The sequence below is a fragment of the Cyberlindnera jadinii genome (genome assembly GCF_001661405.1).
Source record: "Cyberlindnera jadinii NRRL Y-1542 unplaced genomic scaffold CYBJAscaffold_2, whole genome shotgun sequence".
NCBI lineage: Eukaryota > Fungi > Ascomycota > Saccharomycetes > Phaffomycetales > Wickerhamomycetaceae > Williopsis > Williopsis jadinii.
The window spans coordinates 585,451-603,436 of record NW_017963653.1 but is presented as its reverse complement, the minus strand read 5'-3'; the positions used below and the strand labels follow the sequence as shown (position 1 = coordinate 603,436).

The 17,986-nt window shown below is 44.9% G+C and overlaps 10 protein-coding genes across 10 annotated transcripts; 6 read left to right on the top strand and 4 right to left on the bottom strand.

The window, feature by feature from the left end:
• Nucleotides 1–769: 769 nt before the first annotated feature.
• Nucleotides 770–3,124, top strand: CYBJADRAFT_171303 (uncharacterized protein; the record flags this gene model as incomplete). Its single annotated transcript, XM_020216203.1, has 6 exons — nucleotides 770–1,027; nucleotides 1,080–1,193; nucleotides 1,231–1,483; nucleotides 1,874–1,992; nucleotides 2,049–2,391; nucleotides 2,580–3,124. 6 exons carry the CDS (start codon nucleotides 770–772, stop codon nucleotides 3,122–3,124), a joined length of 1,632 nt encoding a protein of 543 aa, XP_020072419.1.
• Nucleotides 2,792–4,195, top strand: CYBJADRAFT_46441 (uncharacterized protein). The gene has a single exon (XM_020217716.1). The coding sequence runs from the start codon at nucleotides 3,160–3,162 to the stop codon at nucleotides 4,012–4,014; it is 855 nt and encodes a 284-aa protein (XP_020072418.1). The 5' UTR covers nucleotides 2,792–3,159; the 3' UTR covers nucleotides 4,015–4,195.
• A 579-nt stretch (nucleotides 4,196–4,774) lies between these two features.
• CYBJADRAFT_183009 (uncharacterized protein) lies at nucleotides 4,775–6,394 on the top strand (the record flags this gene model as incomplete). The annotated part of the gene is made up of 3 exons (XM_020217056.1): nucleotides 4,775–5,194; nucleotides 5,274–5,517; nucleotides 5,553–6,394. The coding sequence occupies 3 exons, from the start codon at nucleotides 4,775–4,777 to the stop codon at nucleotides 6,173–6,175; spliced, it is 1,287 nt and encodes a 428-aa protein (XP_020072417.1). The 3' UTR covers nucleotides 6,176–6,394.
• A 1,722-nt stretch (nucleotides 6,395–8,116) lies between these two features.
• On the top strand, nucleotides 8,117–9,686 carry MDH2 (malate dehydrogenase MDH2). Its single transcript, XM_020214362.1, has one exon. It carries the CDS (start codon nucleotides 8,518–8,520, stop codon nucleotides 9,523–9,525), a length of 1,008 nt encoding a protein of 335 aa, XP_020072416.1. The 5' UTR covers nucleotides 8,117–8,517; the 3' UTR covers nucleotides 9,526–9,686.
• Nucleotides 9,687–9,703: 17 nt separating this feature from the next.
• Nucleotides 9,704–10,654, bottom strand: RPL25 (60S ribosomal protein uL23). The gene has a single exon (XM_020214361.1). The coding sequence runs from the start codon at nucleotides 10,351–10,353 to the stop codon at nucleotides 9,820–9,822; it is 534 nt and encodes a 177-aa protein (XP_020072415.1). The 5' UTR covers nucleotides 10,354–10,654; the 3' UTR covers nucleotides 9,704–9,819.
• A 418-nt stretch (nucleotides 10,655–11,072) lies between these two features.
• On the bottom strand, nucleotides 11,073–12,010 carry MRPS18 (mitochondrial 37S ribosomal protein uS11m MRPS18). Its single transcript, XM_020217714.1, has 2 exons — nucleotides 11,823–12,010; nucleotides 11,073–11,763 (listed from the first exon to the last, which is right to left on the bottom strand). Exons 1-2 carry the CDS (start codon nucleotides 11,884–11,886, stop codon nucleotides 11,180–11,182), a joined length of 648 nt encoding a protein of 215 aa, XP_020072414.1. The 5' UTR covers nucleotides 11,887–12,010; the 3' UTR covers nucleotides 11,073–11,179.
• Nucleotides 12,011–12,211: 201 nt separating this feature from the next.
• On the top strand, nucleotides 12,212–13,831 carry YGK3 (serine/threonine protein kinase YGK3). Its single transcript, XM_020214360.1, has one exon. The coding sequence runs from the start codon at nucleotides 12,584–12,586 to the stop codon at nucleotides 13,712–13,714; it is 1,131 nt and encodes a 376-aa protein (XP_020072413.1). The 5' UTR covers nucleotides 12,212–12,583; the 3' UTR covers nucleotides 13,715–13,831.
• Nucleotides 13,832–13,956: 125 nt separating this feature from the next.
• VPS68 (Vps68p) lies at nucleotides 13,957–14,481 on the bottom strand (the record flags this gene model as incomplete). Its single annotated transcript, XM_020216800.1, has 1 exon — nucleotides 13,957–14,481. One exon carries the CDS (start codon nucleotides 14,479–14,481, stop codon nucleotides 13,957–13,959), a length of 525 nt encoding a protein of 174 aa, XP_020072412.1.
• A 325-nt stretch (nucleotides 14,482–14,806) lies between these two features.
• Nucleotides 14,807–16,997, bottom strand: SPT21 (Spt21p; the record flags this gene model as incomplete). Its single annotated transcript, XM_020214359.1, has 2 exons — nucleotides 14,807–16,851; nucleotides 16,916–16,997. The coding sequence occupies 2 exons, from the start codon at nucleotides 16,995–16,997 to the stop codon at nucleotides 14,807–14,809; spliced, it is 2,127 nt and encodes a 708-aa protein (XP_020072411.1).
• On the top strand, nucleotides 16,856–17,644 carry CYBJADRAFT_46284 (uncharacterized protein). Its single transcript, XM_020217713.1, has one exon. The coding sequence runs from the start codon at nucleotides 17,034–17,036 to the stop codon at nucleotides 17,514–17,516; it is 483 nt and encodes a 160-aa protein (XP_020072410.1). The 5' UTR covers nucleotides 16,856–17,033; the 3' UTR covers nucleotides 17,517–17,644.
• Nucleotides 17,645–17,986: the final 342 nt, after the last annotated feature.

Genomic DNA, 17,986 nt, shown 5'->3' with positions numbered 1-17,986 from the left:
CCTACACACATGCTTGCGATTACATATACGAAATCTTACGCTACAGTTTTAGAAAATTCTTTAAAGCGTAGATTTCGTTAGTTTCAAAATCATCCTATCAACGAAGGGACCAGGCATTAACGTCAATACCCGACGGGCCGCGCAGCGCAAGTTGATCGCGAAGGTAGCGGTGATTCGAGATTTACCGGAGCGTTAGCGAAGGTCCAAATCGCGTTCACCGTACCGAAGCACTACAGATCAACTTGTATTATAGACCATTATTTCACTGTCTAGTGTCATAACTGTGTAAGTTTATTGTTACAATGTCTTGTTTAAGAAAGAACAAATGGGCCATTGTTGGTGAGTGAGAGTTTCCACGGCTGCCCCAACCATTTAGTTCCCGCAAAATTGCACTGAACAGTTGCATCCGGTACTGTATACACATATCACCACGACAACAGAGACCTCCAGGCTGCCGCAAGACGCGCTTTTTTGGGGTTGAGCGCCAATCTCGAAACAAGAACACGATTTCTTAGTGAAGACAGACATCACTATAGGTATACTATAACAGAAGAAGTCTCAATCTACGTACTTCATCAGTACGATTGTATCTCACCGTCTAGCTGTGACTTGTTTATTCGTCTTGACCGCAAACTGGAAATTGTAAACCTCTAAATTGAGATCTCGCGACTCAGATCGCCAACCAAAACTTCCAGCAATTTCTCAATGAAATCTTCCAAAAAGTTACTTCATTTGCAACTTACAAGTAAACAAACCTCAACAATCACAGATGGCGGCAATTCTCGAGGAAAATCAAGATCATGGCTTGAGATTAGACGACCAAAACTTGGATAATCTACGCGCCAAAGCGGAGGCTGCGATGCCCTTTCTCCAAGATGGCCTCTCAACTTATGCTATTCAAAGGCATACGCGTAATGCGTCTTTGAGTACAGCAGGCACGAACAGGAAATACTTCGCTGCTCTTTTGTCTCTACCTGTTGATGACAGGGAAGGAGAAATTGTGGCTTATATCATCATTCATGTTATAGTAAGTTCGCTATATTCTTTTTCGAGAAGACTGTTACTAATCATAACATCAGAATGTTATTAAGGCATTGTTAACGATACTTATCAAATTGAGGGGACCACCTATGACATCAGGAACGATTGAGGACATACTCTCACTAGAGGAATTGAAAACCTTCATGACGATTGTATTTGAAAAAATTTAAAAATGTTTTCTATATCGAGAATAACTTGATTGATTCAGCTGAAAATGTTGACTACATGATGATCCTGCTCAACATGAGGACAATCTGTAACAATGGACTTGTGGACCCTGCTAGTATTTCTTCTTGGATAGCGATGTCAAATGTGCTGAAGAATAAAGATGGTTTTCTGAATCGATACTATAGTTTCTTGAGTGACAGAAAAGCATTCGGTATCACCTTCGACCACAAGAAATATCGTTGCGAATACCTTGTGATCTATAGAAAGGAGCGAGGTGATTTCCGATCCGTTTTATATTCAGGAGAGGGGTTTTCAGAATTGGAACAAACCCTTAGCTATGAATATGGAAATAACTGCAATTATGATGATATTACCAAGAAAATATTCATGTCCTTTAAACAACCAGAGCTGTCCATAGAGGACAGGCCCGCTTATCGACCAGTGATTCCCTACACATATGTGGGGGAGTCAATCAAGTCTCGCAAAAGAAGCCGTGCTAGTAACCTGGTCGTGCCTCCTGAGACACAATTTCGGAGAGAAAATGCAGATGCTTTGACAGCATTTCTGAATAAAAGAGCTATAAATGCACAACCTGATCCACCACTAGTGCAGCACGAAGATCATGAGGACGATGAGTGTTGAGTTTTGGATATAAGTGCTATAGATGAGGCCCTGTACGCAGAGCTTGAAGCAGAGGGTGAAGCGGATCGTGCAGACGTTACAGAGGAAGGTGAGCCCCAGGGTGATGTTGAAGATGAAGATTTGGAGATTGAAGCTGATATGGTCACATTCGAAAACGCCGCTTTTGTGTTCTTGGAAGCACTGAAAGAGAATTGAAGAAGAGAATGGATAACTTTGAGTATCTCACATTGGAATTGCTCCATCTCTTCATCAAATACGGAATAAGTTCATTGACTCAAGCAAGTGCTGATGACCACGCAAATACAGTTATGGGAAAGAACCCTTCGAATGCGGTAGATGTATTCAGAGAATTTACAACTGCAAGATTCATGAAAACAGCCAGGGAAGCAGGGAACTCACTCTCTTCAGCTACAGATTTGTCAGATGACGGAGATGACGATGATGAGATGAATGAGACTATTGTTGCATCAGAATACAGCTTTGAAGAAACATGGGGTGCAAGATATGGTGAAGCAGCATTGAAACTGATTATGGAAAAGAGTCGTTTTTTTGAAAGTTTTCAAATAACATGATCAGAGTCCTAATTAAACTGGGACTGGTACAAGTCTTTCCATTCTGCACCAATCTCTGCACAGTTGATTCTGATGTGGTGGACTTTACTAAGGAGGACGAACCAACTAAATGGATCTGCCCTTTTTGCCAAACGCTAAACGATAAACTCTAGCTAGGTGGGTTTTCAAGTACAAGTCAGCCACCGGTTTTCGTGATATCACCACGACTTTATATTGCCTGTCTCTTTGAAGATCCATCAACTTCCAATGTCATATTACTGAATTCCTCCAAGTATCATTGCCAGAGCACTGATGAAGATAGCTCACACACATTCTACAACGGAGAGTATGTCAAGAGGATGAAACAGTTCAACAAACGGACTAAGATTTCAAATGAGCAAGAACCTCTTATTTCAAACACCAAATACTTTGACGAGAGTGAAATACAGTTGGCTGTGACTTTAGGCTGGGATGATGTTGCGATGTTCTCCAAGTCGGTGGCTCAACTCAAAGTGCCCCGAGAACTTTGGTCATTGGTTATGAGACTTGTTGATCTCAACAGTAACACTGATTTCCAGCTTATAAACTTCCGGTCTATTTCTCATAAGAAAACCAGTGTCGATTCTGTGGGAGACGAAACAGGTGAGGATGATGATGATGACAATGTCACACCCTCCATGCTTAACACTGAAATGACAAACACCAAATTCTTATTAAGTTGAGCGAGAGATGAATTTGTTAGAATTCAGAGAAAGGGATGCTTGTGAAGAATCCCACGTCTAGCTCTGGGGACAGTCCTGTATTGACCGTGTGCGCCACTGTCGTTAATTTCTTTGGTGATCTTCCCGCATTGTCGAGATTTGTTGCTCTTCGTGGAACTGGTGCAAATACACCATGCTTATCGTGTAACGAGGTCAAAGAAGAAGTTGAAGACCCTAGTAAGCTGTACTCAGATGGGCATCCTGTGACGATTGAGTACAATAGATGGCTGTCCTCCGAGGAAAATGGTTCGTCTGTTTCTTGGGCTGAGAAAGTGGGTATTGAATTTGAACATTTAAAAGGGTACGTCGAGAGATTCATTGAGGAGGATACGATAAAGAGGAAAGTGGCTATTCCTTTCTGTATGACCTCATCTCAGACAGCAGAGGGTGATAAGTTTCGTCAGAGAGGCCCGGAATTTCGGGAGATGCTAAAGAGCTTGTGTCCATGGGTCAAAATTCCAGCGGGGGGGGGGGGGTACTGCGATTCAGATAAACATGAAAGCACCAATTCCTGTAATGAATCTACTCCTATGAGACTTTTGGAAACAAAGATTGAGGAACTCTTAGGGGTAATACGTCTTCATATAGGAAGCTGTACGCCAGTTTATGATTTTGACTTATCTATGGGACAAAACAGAATTAACGGGGTTGACGTCATGTATTGTCTATGTGAAAAGCTATTTCCAAAGATGCTTAGACTTCTTTCAGATGCCAAAGACACGTCTCTACTAAGCCGGAAGTATGCTTTACCTCCTCTTATTCTGACAAATCTGATGGCTGCATTAAAGAGTTTGTTAGGTGCATCAGATATATGGCCATCAGAGTTTGGGGGAGCCACCAACCTTAGCTGACACTTTTGAAGCCTATCTCAAAGCCGAGAAGGCACAGCAATTGATATGTATGGTTCCTGCATTATTGTCATCTGATTATTATTCATGTCATCTGGATCCTGACTTTTTAAAGCTTTTCCAACTCTTTACAAAGATGTCAAAGTTCCTGCTGGGACACAACATCACGAAGGCAGAGACTCCAATATTGGATTCGACAATCAAAGAATTCTGCTCACTTCACAGGCACTTATTCTACGAGAGACCTGAAATCTAGAGCAAGACCCAGACATGGCTGTTGCAAGCTTAGAACGATAGAACGGAAAGTGTTCCAGGTATCTCAGAAAATAAGTCTTATCTTAACGAAATCCCAGAGGTTAAATTGATGGTCCGTATGGGCTCTATCTCCTTTCATATTCTCATCCATGTGATAACCTTGGTAAAGGAATATGGACATGCGAACCTTTTCTCATGTTATGGCCTAGAATGTTCCATGGGGACTATCAAATCCGCAAACAAGTCGACCCATAAGATAATAACAAACACTGGAGGAAGTATGATATCTAGGTTACTCAGTGACTGCCCGTCGTGGGCTGTTGTAGAAATGAAGTATCCAAAGACTTCTTTATTATCAAGACCTTCCACAGATGTCAAAAGAAATATAGGCGGTCGCAATATACTTGCATTAGCTGAATAAATTGCACAGTTTGATGTTACACGTGAAGCTTTTGGACGGCCATCATTCAACATAGAGGTGGCGGACAATTCAAAGATAAATGGGCAGATGCTGAATTTGATCACTCCTAAGATATCAGAAGACCACCTTACGGTAATGAACTCCGTTGGCGGTCTTGTATCAGATCCAGAGCAGCTAGAACATGAAGTGAATAAGCTTGGACAAGAATATTTGAGCAAAATGACAGCGGGCTTCTTTGAATGGATCACTCTTCAGGACACTTCGAGGTCATTAGAAATGACCAATACAGTGATGTACTCCACAAAGCTCTACGATCAACTACTAGATGGAACGGAAAAACATATTCGGCTTGTATCAACTGACGAAGCTGGGGGTCTCTCTCTTCATATGATGAGGGATTACAAGATGTCACCTTGCAGGAATCCAACCACCATGCATGAGATCTACAAGAAATGGGAAGCTATTACTGGTAAATCAATTATCAGTAAGACTCTTAAAAAAGCTCAAGTATCTTGTTCAACAGGCCACGAATGATTCTGATATGCGCTTCCATCACTCGCATCGTTGTATTACGGAATCTTCAAAGTGTGAAACGAATGTCTTTACCCTTGAGATGCCATTTCTAATTGGTCCAGGGGCCAATGAAGAAATCATAGATACAGAGAAGCTTGTATTTGCTCATATCAGCAAGGATGTCATTGCTTATTTGAGAAAGAGATTCCCACGCCAGTTTGTGAAGTCCTGTTCTTCACCTAATGAATCACTAGTACCAGCAACGCTTTCTGTGCTTGAGAGGATCATGAGAGACCAAAATATTGAGAAAGTGTATCGTGCTTGGAGTCTTAATTCACCAGATCCTGGTCAGACCTTAAACATATCAGTGATCTTCTATGTCACAAATCAAGCTATGTCAGTGTTTTCGACAAGTCTGCTTGTGTCATCCGGTCCTTCCAAGGAGACGGGGAAAAACCTCGCTATAAACTGGCCATTATTCTGGAGTTATTCGACATGAAATGGTACAAGAAACCACTGTCAAGATCTACAGTCATCAAATCAATGAGTAGAAGACACATTACTAGCGCCCTTGCGTTTGTATCCGACTTGGATATTGAACCAATTCATGTTATGCCTTTGAGTCTTTCTGCATCCGATAACGGTACAGAAGAAGGGACCGGTAGAGAAAGCCGTTCAGCGATCGGACTGAGGATCAGGGCTAAAGCTGTGATGGATCTGTGTCCTTTGCTGCTGGATTATATTGATGAAAAGGACCCGAGATCATCATGGTTCTCTGCTTCTGCTGACTCGGATGATCATGCATTTGGTCCTTCGAAAAGTTCAGCACTAATCAGTTTGAGCAATGTTATTGTGGGGAAGGCTGGATTACTGTTTCATGGCGAGTGTGAACCAACGGATCCAAAGAGTGGTTTCATTCAAATTCAGATGTCTAACTTCAATCAATTTGAATTCATGGCCCACAATGAATTATGACTAGCTAAGATGTCGCATCTTGCAGTTTATATAGTGTACAAGTATAATGCCCTTATCACTCGACAAACATCACAATGCCATGTAGGTATCCCCCAGGGGTGTTTTCTAAACATTGTTACAAATCTCTAAGCTGTTCTTCAAGTGTTTCCGATGTATTTACACTGGTGACTTGCTTTTAATGGTAACTAATGTCGACGTTAAGGTAACCACTGCCTGCGTTTAAAACGAACATCAGGCCCCTCATGGTTGTGAGCCCTGAAGAAGCTCTATCAAAAAGCTCGGGAAGTCCCTGTACCGGCTGCGAATCCGTGGACTTTGACCTTTCTGACCTTGAGTCTGCCAATTCACGCCAATTTGGCGGCGATTCTGCCTTTTTCAACAACTTGACGACAAAATCCCCCCCTCCCATAATTGCAAGATGTTCATTTTTCCATCGTTAACTATGGGGGCTGGCGGATTTTCGCAGCTCTTGTTTCAGCGAATATGGGGCGAAGAAAAAATTAGTATGGCGAAGTGGCAGTTCTCTCGATCCCAGTGTATTACCGGAGCCCAGCTCTATGAGATTAGGCCTTTCTTTGCTTCTTTGGGTCGGCGATTGCCAGCCAATTTGCACATGGTGTAAATTCTGTGCGAACACTACGCATCTTACGGCGGATTGTCAGTCTTATCAATCTTATCACGGTTGCTGCCCAATCATCGACACCGGTATATACATACACTCAGTTCTTCCGTTACATCTAATCAGTGATTCATGCTTCCATTGACCCAGTTGGCTATGGGTATCACTCGACGCACAACTATTGGGATTATTATCTACAGCATACACATCAAACAATTAAGGCTAAGACAGAGGGCGATGATGCAGTCACCATTGAATACTTAAACCTGTATCCCTACCGTGATTAGCACTTTGAGCAACTGTTGCAACCTGCTGTTCTAGAAACATCCCCCTAGTTCACCTTATCTAACATTTGTGCTGCAAAGAGACTCAGATTCCGCAATCTTTCAGGGAAACGCGCATGCCGACAGATAAGAGGTGAAACTAAACCCAGACACCAACAGAGACGTGGAAGGGCTGTTCGCCACGTTGACGGATTCCGGCACCGTGTTGCTTTCTACACGAACTGTGAGCTGTGAAATAGACAGGCAGGTGGCAGAGGTACCGGACCCAGGAAACCACCAAGATCGGCCAACGCATACGTCATCCTAAAAAGCGTGTAAACCCACCGACATTGAGTTATTTAGCTAGCAAGTTTGATGTTTCGCAGTACACACTCGCACATGGTAATAGACCTCACTGGGTCGTATGGTATGGTGTCAAGTGCCATTTTCGTCCTCGAACACGATCAGAATCAGGATCAGGATTTGTAGTTTGCGGCCTTAGGATTCGTCATGAGAGGACCACTAGCTAAATGATGCCAGTTTCATCGTGGCTCAAACAAACTAGGGGTCCAAGCAATAACAATATGAATGTTTTTACCAAGCAATTGCAATCAATGCGCTCCTCATTTGAGTCTTACACGTTCTCTCCATTGTTTGCCCTAGCAAGAAAATCGGGTTCCCCTTTTCCTTCTTTCACACACGTTGGTTGTTTTGTTGTTGTCGTCGTCGTGGTTGTTGTTGTTGTTGTTGTTGCTTCTGAAGCGGCATCACGCGGCCGATGGGCACTTTTCAGCCCTAGTTTTCTGCCTAAGTCCCCCACCAAAAAGCCCTCCTACTGCGCCCCTCAACGGGACAAAACAGAAACAACAACAGCGCGAAAATCCACTACAACACGCCTTTTTCGTTTCTTTTTTCGCCAACAACAGCAACACACTGCGAAAACTTTCTGCCAAAATTGCACACGGAAGATTTAGAAGCGAAAACTGACGTTCCCTCATGTTATCTTCCAGCTCCCATTGAAACTGCAATTATCTACAAAACGGGACAACTACGGGCCTCCACAACAGAAAACAGGCCACGGTGCTTTACTGTAAACAAAGCACAAACCAGCGCAACGTAACAACAGTAACTATAACCAGTAGCCGACAACATGAGAACAAGTAAAAAAAAATTTTCACCACTTGTTGCCTTCTCTTTTGGTGTCATTCAGCAGTGAGCCATCTGGGTCATGCGCCCAAGACTGGTTTTCGTTGCGTGGAGGAAAATTAATTACGCAGCAGGCGCGCGCATCACGTCTAGGCGACAAGGCCGTTATATATAAGGAAGCCTACATCACCGATTCCACCAATTCTGTCGCTGCAAGCACACAAGAGGCAAACAATACAAGAATCTCCTTGTCTTGTTGATTATTCTTGCTTGTGCAACTCAGAAACATCACGATCTTAAACCAATAACACACTATGAAGGTAACTGTATGTGGCGCTGCTGGTGGTATCGGCCAGCCTTTGTCGCTGTTGCTCAAGCTATCCCCCTATGTGACCCATCTGGCGCTATACGACGTTGTGAACGCGCCAGGTGTAGGCGCAGACATCAACCACATCGACACGGATGTCGTTGTGAGCTCGCACTTGCCTCAGGATGACGGTCTGCAGATGGCGCTGACCAATGCCGACCTTGTCCTGATCCCTGCGGGAGTCCCAAGAAAGCCGGGAATGACCCGTGATGATTTGTTTGCCATCAACGCTGGTATCGTTAGGGATTTGGCGCTGGCCGTTGCCACCCATGCTCCAAACGCCATGGTGTTGGTGATCTCAAACCCGGTTAACTCTACTGTGCCAATTGTTGCAGAGGTTCTGAAAAAGGCACAGGTGTTCAACCCTCGTCGCCTGCTCGGTGTCACGACGTTGGACCTCGTGAGGGCAAACACCTTCATCTCACAGTTGTCACAGGGTAAGCTGAGTTCCAAACAGCTAAACGTGCCGGTAATTGGAGGCCACTCTGGTGAAACCATTGTACCGCTCTTTAGCATCGGATCCCCTGAATTTTATCAATCGTTGAACGATGAACAGAGAGATGCATTGGTTCACAGAGTTCAGTACGGTGGTGATGAAGTTGTCCAGGCCAAGAAGGGTGCTGGCTCTGCTACTTTATCAATGGCATACGCTGGGTTCCAATTGGCTGAGAGGCTGATGAAGAGCGCACACGGCGACAACGAAAGCGCCAAATACGCTTCCAGCTTTATCTATTTAGATGATAGAATCCCTGGTGCAAGCTATGCAAAGGAAAAACTTGGTGTTGATTACGTCTCCCTTCCAACTGTTATTGGTGCCGAAGGAATTGAAAGCATTGATTCTTCAATCTTGGATAAGATTGACGAGCACGAGGAGGAGTTGTTGGAGGTTGCCATTGACCAATTGAAGACAAACATTGCAAAGGGTGTCTCATTCATCAAGGGCACTGCAGCATAAAACAGACGACGAAAACAAACCCCATTTTACACCCAATTATTTATGAACTTCCACTTAATGACAACTTCATGCCAGTATCTTGTACATTATACACAATACCAGCCACCGGTTTGCTGATTTTGATATTTATTCTTCTCTGGTTATAGACTAATACAATCTTTATATCAAACCATTTGTAGTGATGTTATGCTTTACAGAAGATCTACGTAGTATAGTGTTTCCTTTTCTCTCCAATTTCGTTAACCGATTAAAAACATTCATGATTTTTTTTAAAGCTTATACAAATCCCATTATTCAAATGTAACCAATCTTGTTAGCGATATCCAAAGCATCGTGGTCAGCGGTCAATCTGACGTAAGCCTTCTTGGTACCGTTTGGTCTGATCAAAGTGTTAACAGCCAAAACGTCAACCTCGTAAAGATCCTTGACGGCTTGCTTGATTTGGTGCTTGTTGGCCTTGATGTCAACTTGGAAAACAAGGGTGTTACCATCCTCAACCTTCTTCATAGCGGTTTCAGAGGCAATTGGGGCAACAATGACCTTGTAGTTGTCCAATCTTTGGTAGTGTGGAACAGCCTTACGAGCGTACTTTGGAGCACGGGTAAGCTTCAAAGTCTTTGGAAGACGGAAGGTGGTGGAGGTACGCACCTTCAAGGCCTTGGAACCGTTAGAACCCTTGACAACAGCCTTCTTAGCAGAAGCAGCTTTAGCTATAATATTGTTAGTACATATCATCTTGGGGTGCTTGTTTGGATAGAGTATGTGTAGGTGTACATAGAGTGAAGATTTGTTGTTGGTGCAATGTATAGTTTCAACGGAAGACTTCATTTTGGTTGCCATCTTGCTCATACTGAAAGTGACTATTACTCTATGGGAAACAATATGGCCATACGTGGTCTCTTTGCATTACAAACATCTTCCATCACTGAGCTCTTGTTCGAGCCATCTTTAATTTAAAACTTCTCTGTGGTTCCTCTGGTCTCTTGAAATGGGTCTTTACATTCAGTGTGATTCCCACTCATCTACAGAGATATCGTATCTCCCCATCTCCCTCACTGGCACATATCCACATCTCGTTCCGTTCACGTTATTACTCACTGGATGGAGCCATTTTGTTTTCTATGTTGATGTAAGCTGAAGGTCTTTATTCTGTACGTTGAAGAGATGTGTTTTTGTTAATTTTCAGCTTTGATTTTCCACTGCTGGGGAGATTCAGGCAAAATTTTCGCAGTCACTTGTGTCGTTTTTTTCCTTCTGCGTCGTCTGCGTTTGTTCCTCCGCAGCGGGAACTTTTGAAATCTCTGCCTAGGCGCGCACGCTGCAATCCCGAAAGCACAGAGAGAAACCGACAACCGCGCTGGACTTTAAGCAAGAGCTGGTACTCACACGCACTGGAGATGTTCAAGAGCAGTTTTTGGATACGAACACCTGGACATCTCTTAATGTCAGGGAAAATTAGGGCTTCGTTAAATCACGTGACATATGTGGATATAGGGCTGCTGAATTTCAAAACCACTTGTTAAGAGGTCATATTCCTACACAATGAACAGTAATGGTGTACATGTATATACAGTATAGCACTGCTTTTATGTTATCATATCATATGGAGAGATAGATATAGATGTAGATATATATACAGGAATGTCAAATTCAACTACAAACGACGAACTCTTGGAGATTTAGTACCACCAAATTTGAGCTTGGTGTTATCACTCAGTCTGACAACTTTACCTCTAACTCTGTTACCTTCTTTACCCTTTAGAGCGTCTTCGAATGCACCACGACCTTTACCAAAGTTCTTCATTACGATTTCCAAGTCCTTGTCGAGGAAATTTCTCTCCTCCATGATACTGAACATCTTTGCAGCGGTCTGGAAACCTGCTTCGTATTCACCTCTGGCGGACTTTCTGAAACCCAATTGACCCGTTGAGATGGCAACTTTCACCTTTTGTGGTAAACGATGGTAGTATAGGACTTTCTCGTTGAATGAGAGTTGAGGGTTCTTCTTCTCAAAGTCCAAATCCTCCACAACGGCACTGAGTGTGAAATGAGTGTTGTTCTTTGTGAAATTGCAGTACAAAATGTACTTGTGTATGAACTCTGAGGACCTGTAGGATGGCGCACTGGAGCTAGACTGTGGTGCATGGACATTGGTCAGAGTCTTTTGAGACGACACATCGTCGAATGTCAAGGTCTTCTCCTGGAACAGAGGTCTATAGGTTGAGAATGGTGAAGAAGCTATTGCACCAAATGTTAGTAACTCCACAACCACTCAAGCTCGCAGCAGACACACTCACATCTTGTTAAAGATCCTGTCAGCTTTGTGGTAAACACCCTTCTTGGGAATACTCTAGGGAACATTGCGTTGCTTTGCCTTTATAGATGCCTATTATGCTCTTTCCAATGTCTCCATAGATCTCTCTTAAAGCTCCTCTTCACCTTCTCGACTCGTTGCAAAGTTTCCAAGATCGACGCACATACTTGGACCCAGTAGGGTAACCCTCACACACCGTTGCCTGTTCGATCCCCAACAGTTGCGTTAATTCCGCAAATTGTTTTGTCCAAAGTCTCAAAAGTCCCAAAAGTCCCAAAAGCGAGCAAAACGAGGAAATGTCCCAAAGGGGCAGGGATTTTTGCCGGAAAAACCCACAAAGGACAACGAAATTTTTGAAGGGGGCTCGCAACATCCAGCGTTGTGAACTCAACTTCAAAGGCACAAACAACTTGTTCTTTCAATCCAATTGGGAACCCATTACTGCTCAGCTGGGAGGTGAACACACGGAGATATTTGCCTCTTTTCTTCGACTCCAATTGGTTTTGTTCTTGGGTCCGTTATTACGAACTGGTTTTCTATTGGAAGCTGTGTAAAAATCCGTTTGGGAGCTGATTGTGTGCTGATAGCCCGTCTATAATTAAACACACATTCCACACACGAACGTCTTATTATAAACGCCACTTTTATACACCGTATACAGCGCACAAAGGCGAGCAAACCACGCGCACAGAGAAACAGAGATCAACACAGACTAAGATCATAAGGGGAGAGTGTCGTGCCGTGATGTCGTCGTCGAATGCTACTGAGTTCATGGCCAATGATGTCACGTCGATCAAGACGCAAGTGAGCAAACCGATGCTCGTGAAGCACTACAAGAAGATCGGCAAGGGTGCCTTTGGTGTTGTCACCCAGGCCAAGTTGTTGGACAACGATGGCTGGTTAGGCCCATTTGCCATTAAAAAGGTGCCTGCGCAAACAGAGTACAAGAGCCGAGAGTTGGAGATATTGAGATTGACAAACCATCCCAACATTATTGCCCTGGAGTACTTCTTTACGCATAAGGGCCCAGAAGACAATCAGGTGTATCTACATTTGGCGATGGAGTGTCTCCCTGAAACCCTACAGACTGAAATCCGTTACTACTATTCGAGCAAGTTGGAATTGCCCTTGAAACACATCAAGCTCTACACGTACCAGTTGGCCAGAGGTATGCTATATCTCCATGCCTTGGGGATATGCCATAGAGATGTGAAGCCTTCGAATGTTCTAGTGGATCCTTCTAAGGGTATCTTGAAGATTTGTGACTTTGGCTCAGCAAAGAGATTAGAACCTAGAAAACCTTCTGTTGCCTACATCTGCTCACGTTACTACAGAGCCCCAGAGCTCATAGTTGGGTGCCAATACTACTCCACTCAGATTGATATCTGGGGGTTGGGATGCTGTCTTGCAGAGATGTTGATAGGTATTGCTCTATTCCAAGGCGAGGATTCTCAATTGCAGCTAAGAGAGATATCTAAGCTGTTGGGTCCTCCTGATAAGAAGTTCATCTTCAACTCCAATCCTAAGTACGATGGGCCTCTCTTTTCCAAGCAGTTGTTTAACGGGAGACCTTCGGCAAGATTCCACAAGCTTCTAGGACACGCTGGTGAGGATGGTGTGAATCTACTGATGAATGTATTGGTGTACGAGCCTCAAAAGAGATTGAGTCCAAGACGTATTATGGCACACCCGTTCTTTGACGATCTGAGAATTGATAACCAATTTGTTCCAAGAGGTGCTACAGGACCGGTGCCATTGCCAAAATTGTTCAACTTTAGCCATTTCGAGTTGGACGTCATAGGTTCGTTATTACCACAAGTTGGAGGTCCAGCAGTAACAAATGCTCAACCTGGGGTTGAAGCTCAACAGGTATGACGCTTCAAGAGACCCCAACGCTCTAATTATTCCCTAATAATTTTAACGGCATCTGTTTTAGGCAATACACTTTAATTAAATCCTAATGAAACACCATCGACACCGACAACATCAACGTAGAAAGAACGTACACTCACAGCAGAACGCCGAGTCGGCGCTACGGATAAACCTCGCTTCGCAACACCGAAACAGGGTGCCTGTTTTCACTTCATTAGATCGTCAAGTTGTAGAATAGAAACTAACTATAGGGCCAGGGAGTACGAGTACTCATCCTCAATGTTCTGGGCAACCCACAAAACGATGCAGCTGAGCATGATTGCGCCATTGGCAACAACGTTCGACACGCCCATTCCCAACGTTGGGAACGAATAGTGCTTCATCAAGAACTTCAAGATCAGAACCACGATAGACCCTGCAACGCCGCCAGCCAACAGCGAGAAGCCCAGGAACAGGATGACCCTTGCCGCCCATGTCGTTGTGGAGCTGCCGCCAAACCCACCATTCCCAAGCGCATCGTTCAACAGCCTATTCTTCTCTATCGAGTTCACAATCAGCATCCCAAGAGTCGAGCAGATGATTGGTATCCAGTCCACAAACGTCACGTGGACGTCGCTGGCGTTGACCGTCTTGGAATAGATCACAGCATCGAGGAAGGCCCATACCCCTAGCGCATACAGCGCACCAGAGAGATACACACCACAGGACCTCAATGCGAGCGAGTTGGGCAACTTGAACGCCTGGAATCTGAAAAGTCTGTCTTGCTCCATAGTGCTGTGTATAGTAGTGGAACTGTGGTTGCCTGGTGAGAGATGGAACTTCCTAAGCATTCACTTTTGCTGAGGGAAGAGAACGGAAGGCCAGGGAAGGCCAGGGGCGGAGGGAAAGACAGTGGCTGTTGGGAAAAAGGTGCACAGAAGCAGCGGGCGAAAACACCAGCGTGAGCGAAAACGCCGATAGGTACGGGTGCTTACGTAAGACGCTGGTTGTGTTGTAGTGTGAGGTATACTATACGGAAAGGTCATTGAATGCAAATATGGCGGGTTCTGATTGTATAAAACAGTAGTGGTACACGAGGAAGATATACACATGCGCTTAGCTTTGCCTGAACTCGTTGCCCAGTTGGGGGTTATGGGTGAATTGGGCCTTTGGAGGCAGCGCATCGACAACGTCCCCGAGCCTTGTGTCATCGGTCTCGGGCCAATCACTGGTCATCAGATTGGAATTGGACGCTGTCAAGTGCGTGGATGAGGAGCCGTTGTCCGGCAGATCGTCCTCCTCGACAAGAAGCAAGGGGGAAGATGGCATTACAGTGACCTTGCCCTTCTGAGATAGGCTCTGTCTTCGTTGTGGTTGCGAAGCAGATTGCTTGATATCAGCCTCTGGAGATTCCTCGTTACAAGGAAGCGTGTTACACGTAGTCATATCTCTTGGAGTGTGGTCGAAATCCGCAGGTGTCAGGTTGTTGTCGAAATCCTTTGGGGTTGGTCCTGTGCCTTCTTGGTTGAATAGGTCCGTTATCCATTCACTTGGAGAGTGTGACATTGGGGGCGGAACACCACTGAACGATTTCGCAAGCATCTTCTCAAATGAACTTTGTCTCGAAGCCTTACCAACAGGGATAGCTTCACAAGATCTCTGAACCGCTCTTCTTGGAGGAACGTTCTCCTTATCACCTTCGTCCCCAACGCTATCCGGTACAGGTAGTGGGTCGATATCGGTCATTGGCCCAAAATGGAAATCCAAGTCGCTAACCATATCGTCAACTGAGGTGATAGGATCCGAAGAATAGTACTGTGAAGGATGCTCCTTGGGTTTTGATGCTGGGTCAAGTGGTGTGGTTGAAGTGATCGTATCGTTACCAGAAGAATTTGGAGAGGAACTTGTCTGCTGTTTATCCTTTTTCTTCTGTTTCATCTGGTTCTGCTTCGTAATTAACCGTTGTGGTCTCATGACCCCATTGGATTTCAAATATTGATAGCACTGATTGCACAGTAAACCCCTTTGAGATTCATCGTCAGCTTCGTTCCATCTCCAGTTCTTAGAATCGACATTCTTACAGTGGAAACAGATAGGAGGTTTATGAACGGTCTCCTCCACAGTCATCGGTGAAGAAGAGGCCACCGTTGAGGACCTCGTGTTGCTCTGGGCATTTGAAGCCTGTTGTTGCTTTCTCTTTGCACCGGTTCTTTTCGAGCCATGGCCTTTCTTCCCATCGGGGATCTTGGCAATGAAGTCAGGAGCAAATCTTTTCGACACATCTGTGACAGCGTCTTGTTGATAATTATTATTAGTGCCCTGTTCATAAGGATTGAAAGTTGACGATGACAGCGCATACTGTTGCTGCTGCCTAACGTTATTCTTATCAGCCAAATAGATCCGACGAGCAATGGACTGAGGTGGGAACCTTGACATTAAAGGAGGTGGGTTTAAGACCGCGTCAAAAGTCGGTAAAGATTGTGTTCTGGCGGCCTTTGGCGCCGGTGCTGTATTGACATATCTTGCTTGGACTTGATTCTTCTGTTGGATTGGTTTAGGTTCTGCAAATTGGAAATCGTCATTAGTTTCATTCATCTCCTCAATAGTCCTCTTTCCAGTGGTCTTCGGTTGCGATATCGAAGAGTGACGGCTGTAGTTTGCAGTCCTTTGCTGTTGTCGTGAGCCTTGTGATGGAGGTTGCAGTTGTTGTTGTGCTTGTGATTGTGGATGTGATTGCTGTTGAGGCTCGTGTCTGGTCACTTTTGCTAATCTGAGCCTTATTTCCAAAGTCTCCACAGACCCTTTGTTCAGCAGAGAAGCGAAATTGGAACAAACCCTGCCTGGCACTAAGATCTCCTCCTGGAACGTGTTGCTGGCATTGCCGTTGTTGCTGAGAATGGACGACACCAAACCTTGTCCAACAAATGGCTCATCCTCCTCCGTAATGTCCTTCACGTAGACCGAGTAGTCCACCATGGGGTCCGAGAACAACTCAGGACTCGACTGCATCACAGGCGCCATGACGTGTCTCATAGCAACCACTCCCAGGGTCATGATACTTGACTGGCCAGGTATTGGGATTCTAGCGGTTTTCACGTCGACGAGGTTGTTGGACCTCGCAAGGAAGTTCGTATGATCCTCCAGCGCATACAGCACCTTGACTATATATCACAGTGTTAGTACATGGCATGGGTCGAGAGAGACGAAGGAAAGTAAACAACGTACGCTTCATTTGCTTACTATCTGGGCCGCTATTGTGGTGCTCCATGGGCATCTCTGGCAACGAGGGCATATGACTTGCACGCATGGTTCATAGGTTGTTGGGTCAAGTGGATGAGTGGTGATGGAAGAGATGTTTCTACCCGCCCTGGTTAACCGCTGCGATGTGTGTTTCCTTCAATTGGTTTTGGGTATCTGTGTCTTTTTTTTCCTGGTTGGTCCCAGTTTCATCTTCCACGGTTGTGTTTTTTCCCTGCTTGTTTGGCCAAATTCTGAACGCGTTTTGCTTTGTTTTGATTTTCAGCGTCGTTGTTGTGGTTTCCCTCGCGATATGTGCATCGAGTTTTTAATGAAGAAGCGCCCAAAAGAGCAAACCGGGGACGAAAAGTTTGACCGCGACACGCCGTTGGCGTTACATGTGCATACAAAGCGCAAAAACACGCCAAACCGCGTTCTTTCTCTTTGCCGCCGGCGGCAGTCTCTCGTTGTGGTGTCGTTTGGAGGAGTTGGTAAACACCAGCGGCAAGTGTGGGTAAACCCTTCCTATTGGCTTGTTGATCTTAAGTCCTTTCTCGTCAATATGGGGGAGGCGGGTCAGAATGGTTGATTACACTGATGTGGATGGACTATGAGGGACAGAAGGATGGTGGGGAGGAGGGGTTGTAAGACACAAGCGGCGGATGGAGAGCGCGGTGTCTCTGTACTATGTATTAAAAGCATGTCACCATTTATATACACGGCGATGTGATTAAACCGTTAAAGCATTGCTTTGTTCCCTGAAGAGGCATTTCTTGGAGCTCATATGAGAGAGGCCTTCAGTCGCACTCTTTGATCACGTCGTCGACAACACCATCTGTGTGATCATGATAGGTGACCTCGGTACCAGAGCCGATCACCGTCTGAAGTTTGGAGATACTCCACGCGACGTAGGGTTGACTTCCAGAGTGAGAAAAGTATATGGCTTGGTCGATAAGCTGCGAACTCTGGACGCAGGCAAGTTCCAAAAACATACCCAAACGGCTTTAAATGGACTGTGTCTGTCCCACGAGATGTCGCTCACCGTGCACACCATCTAAC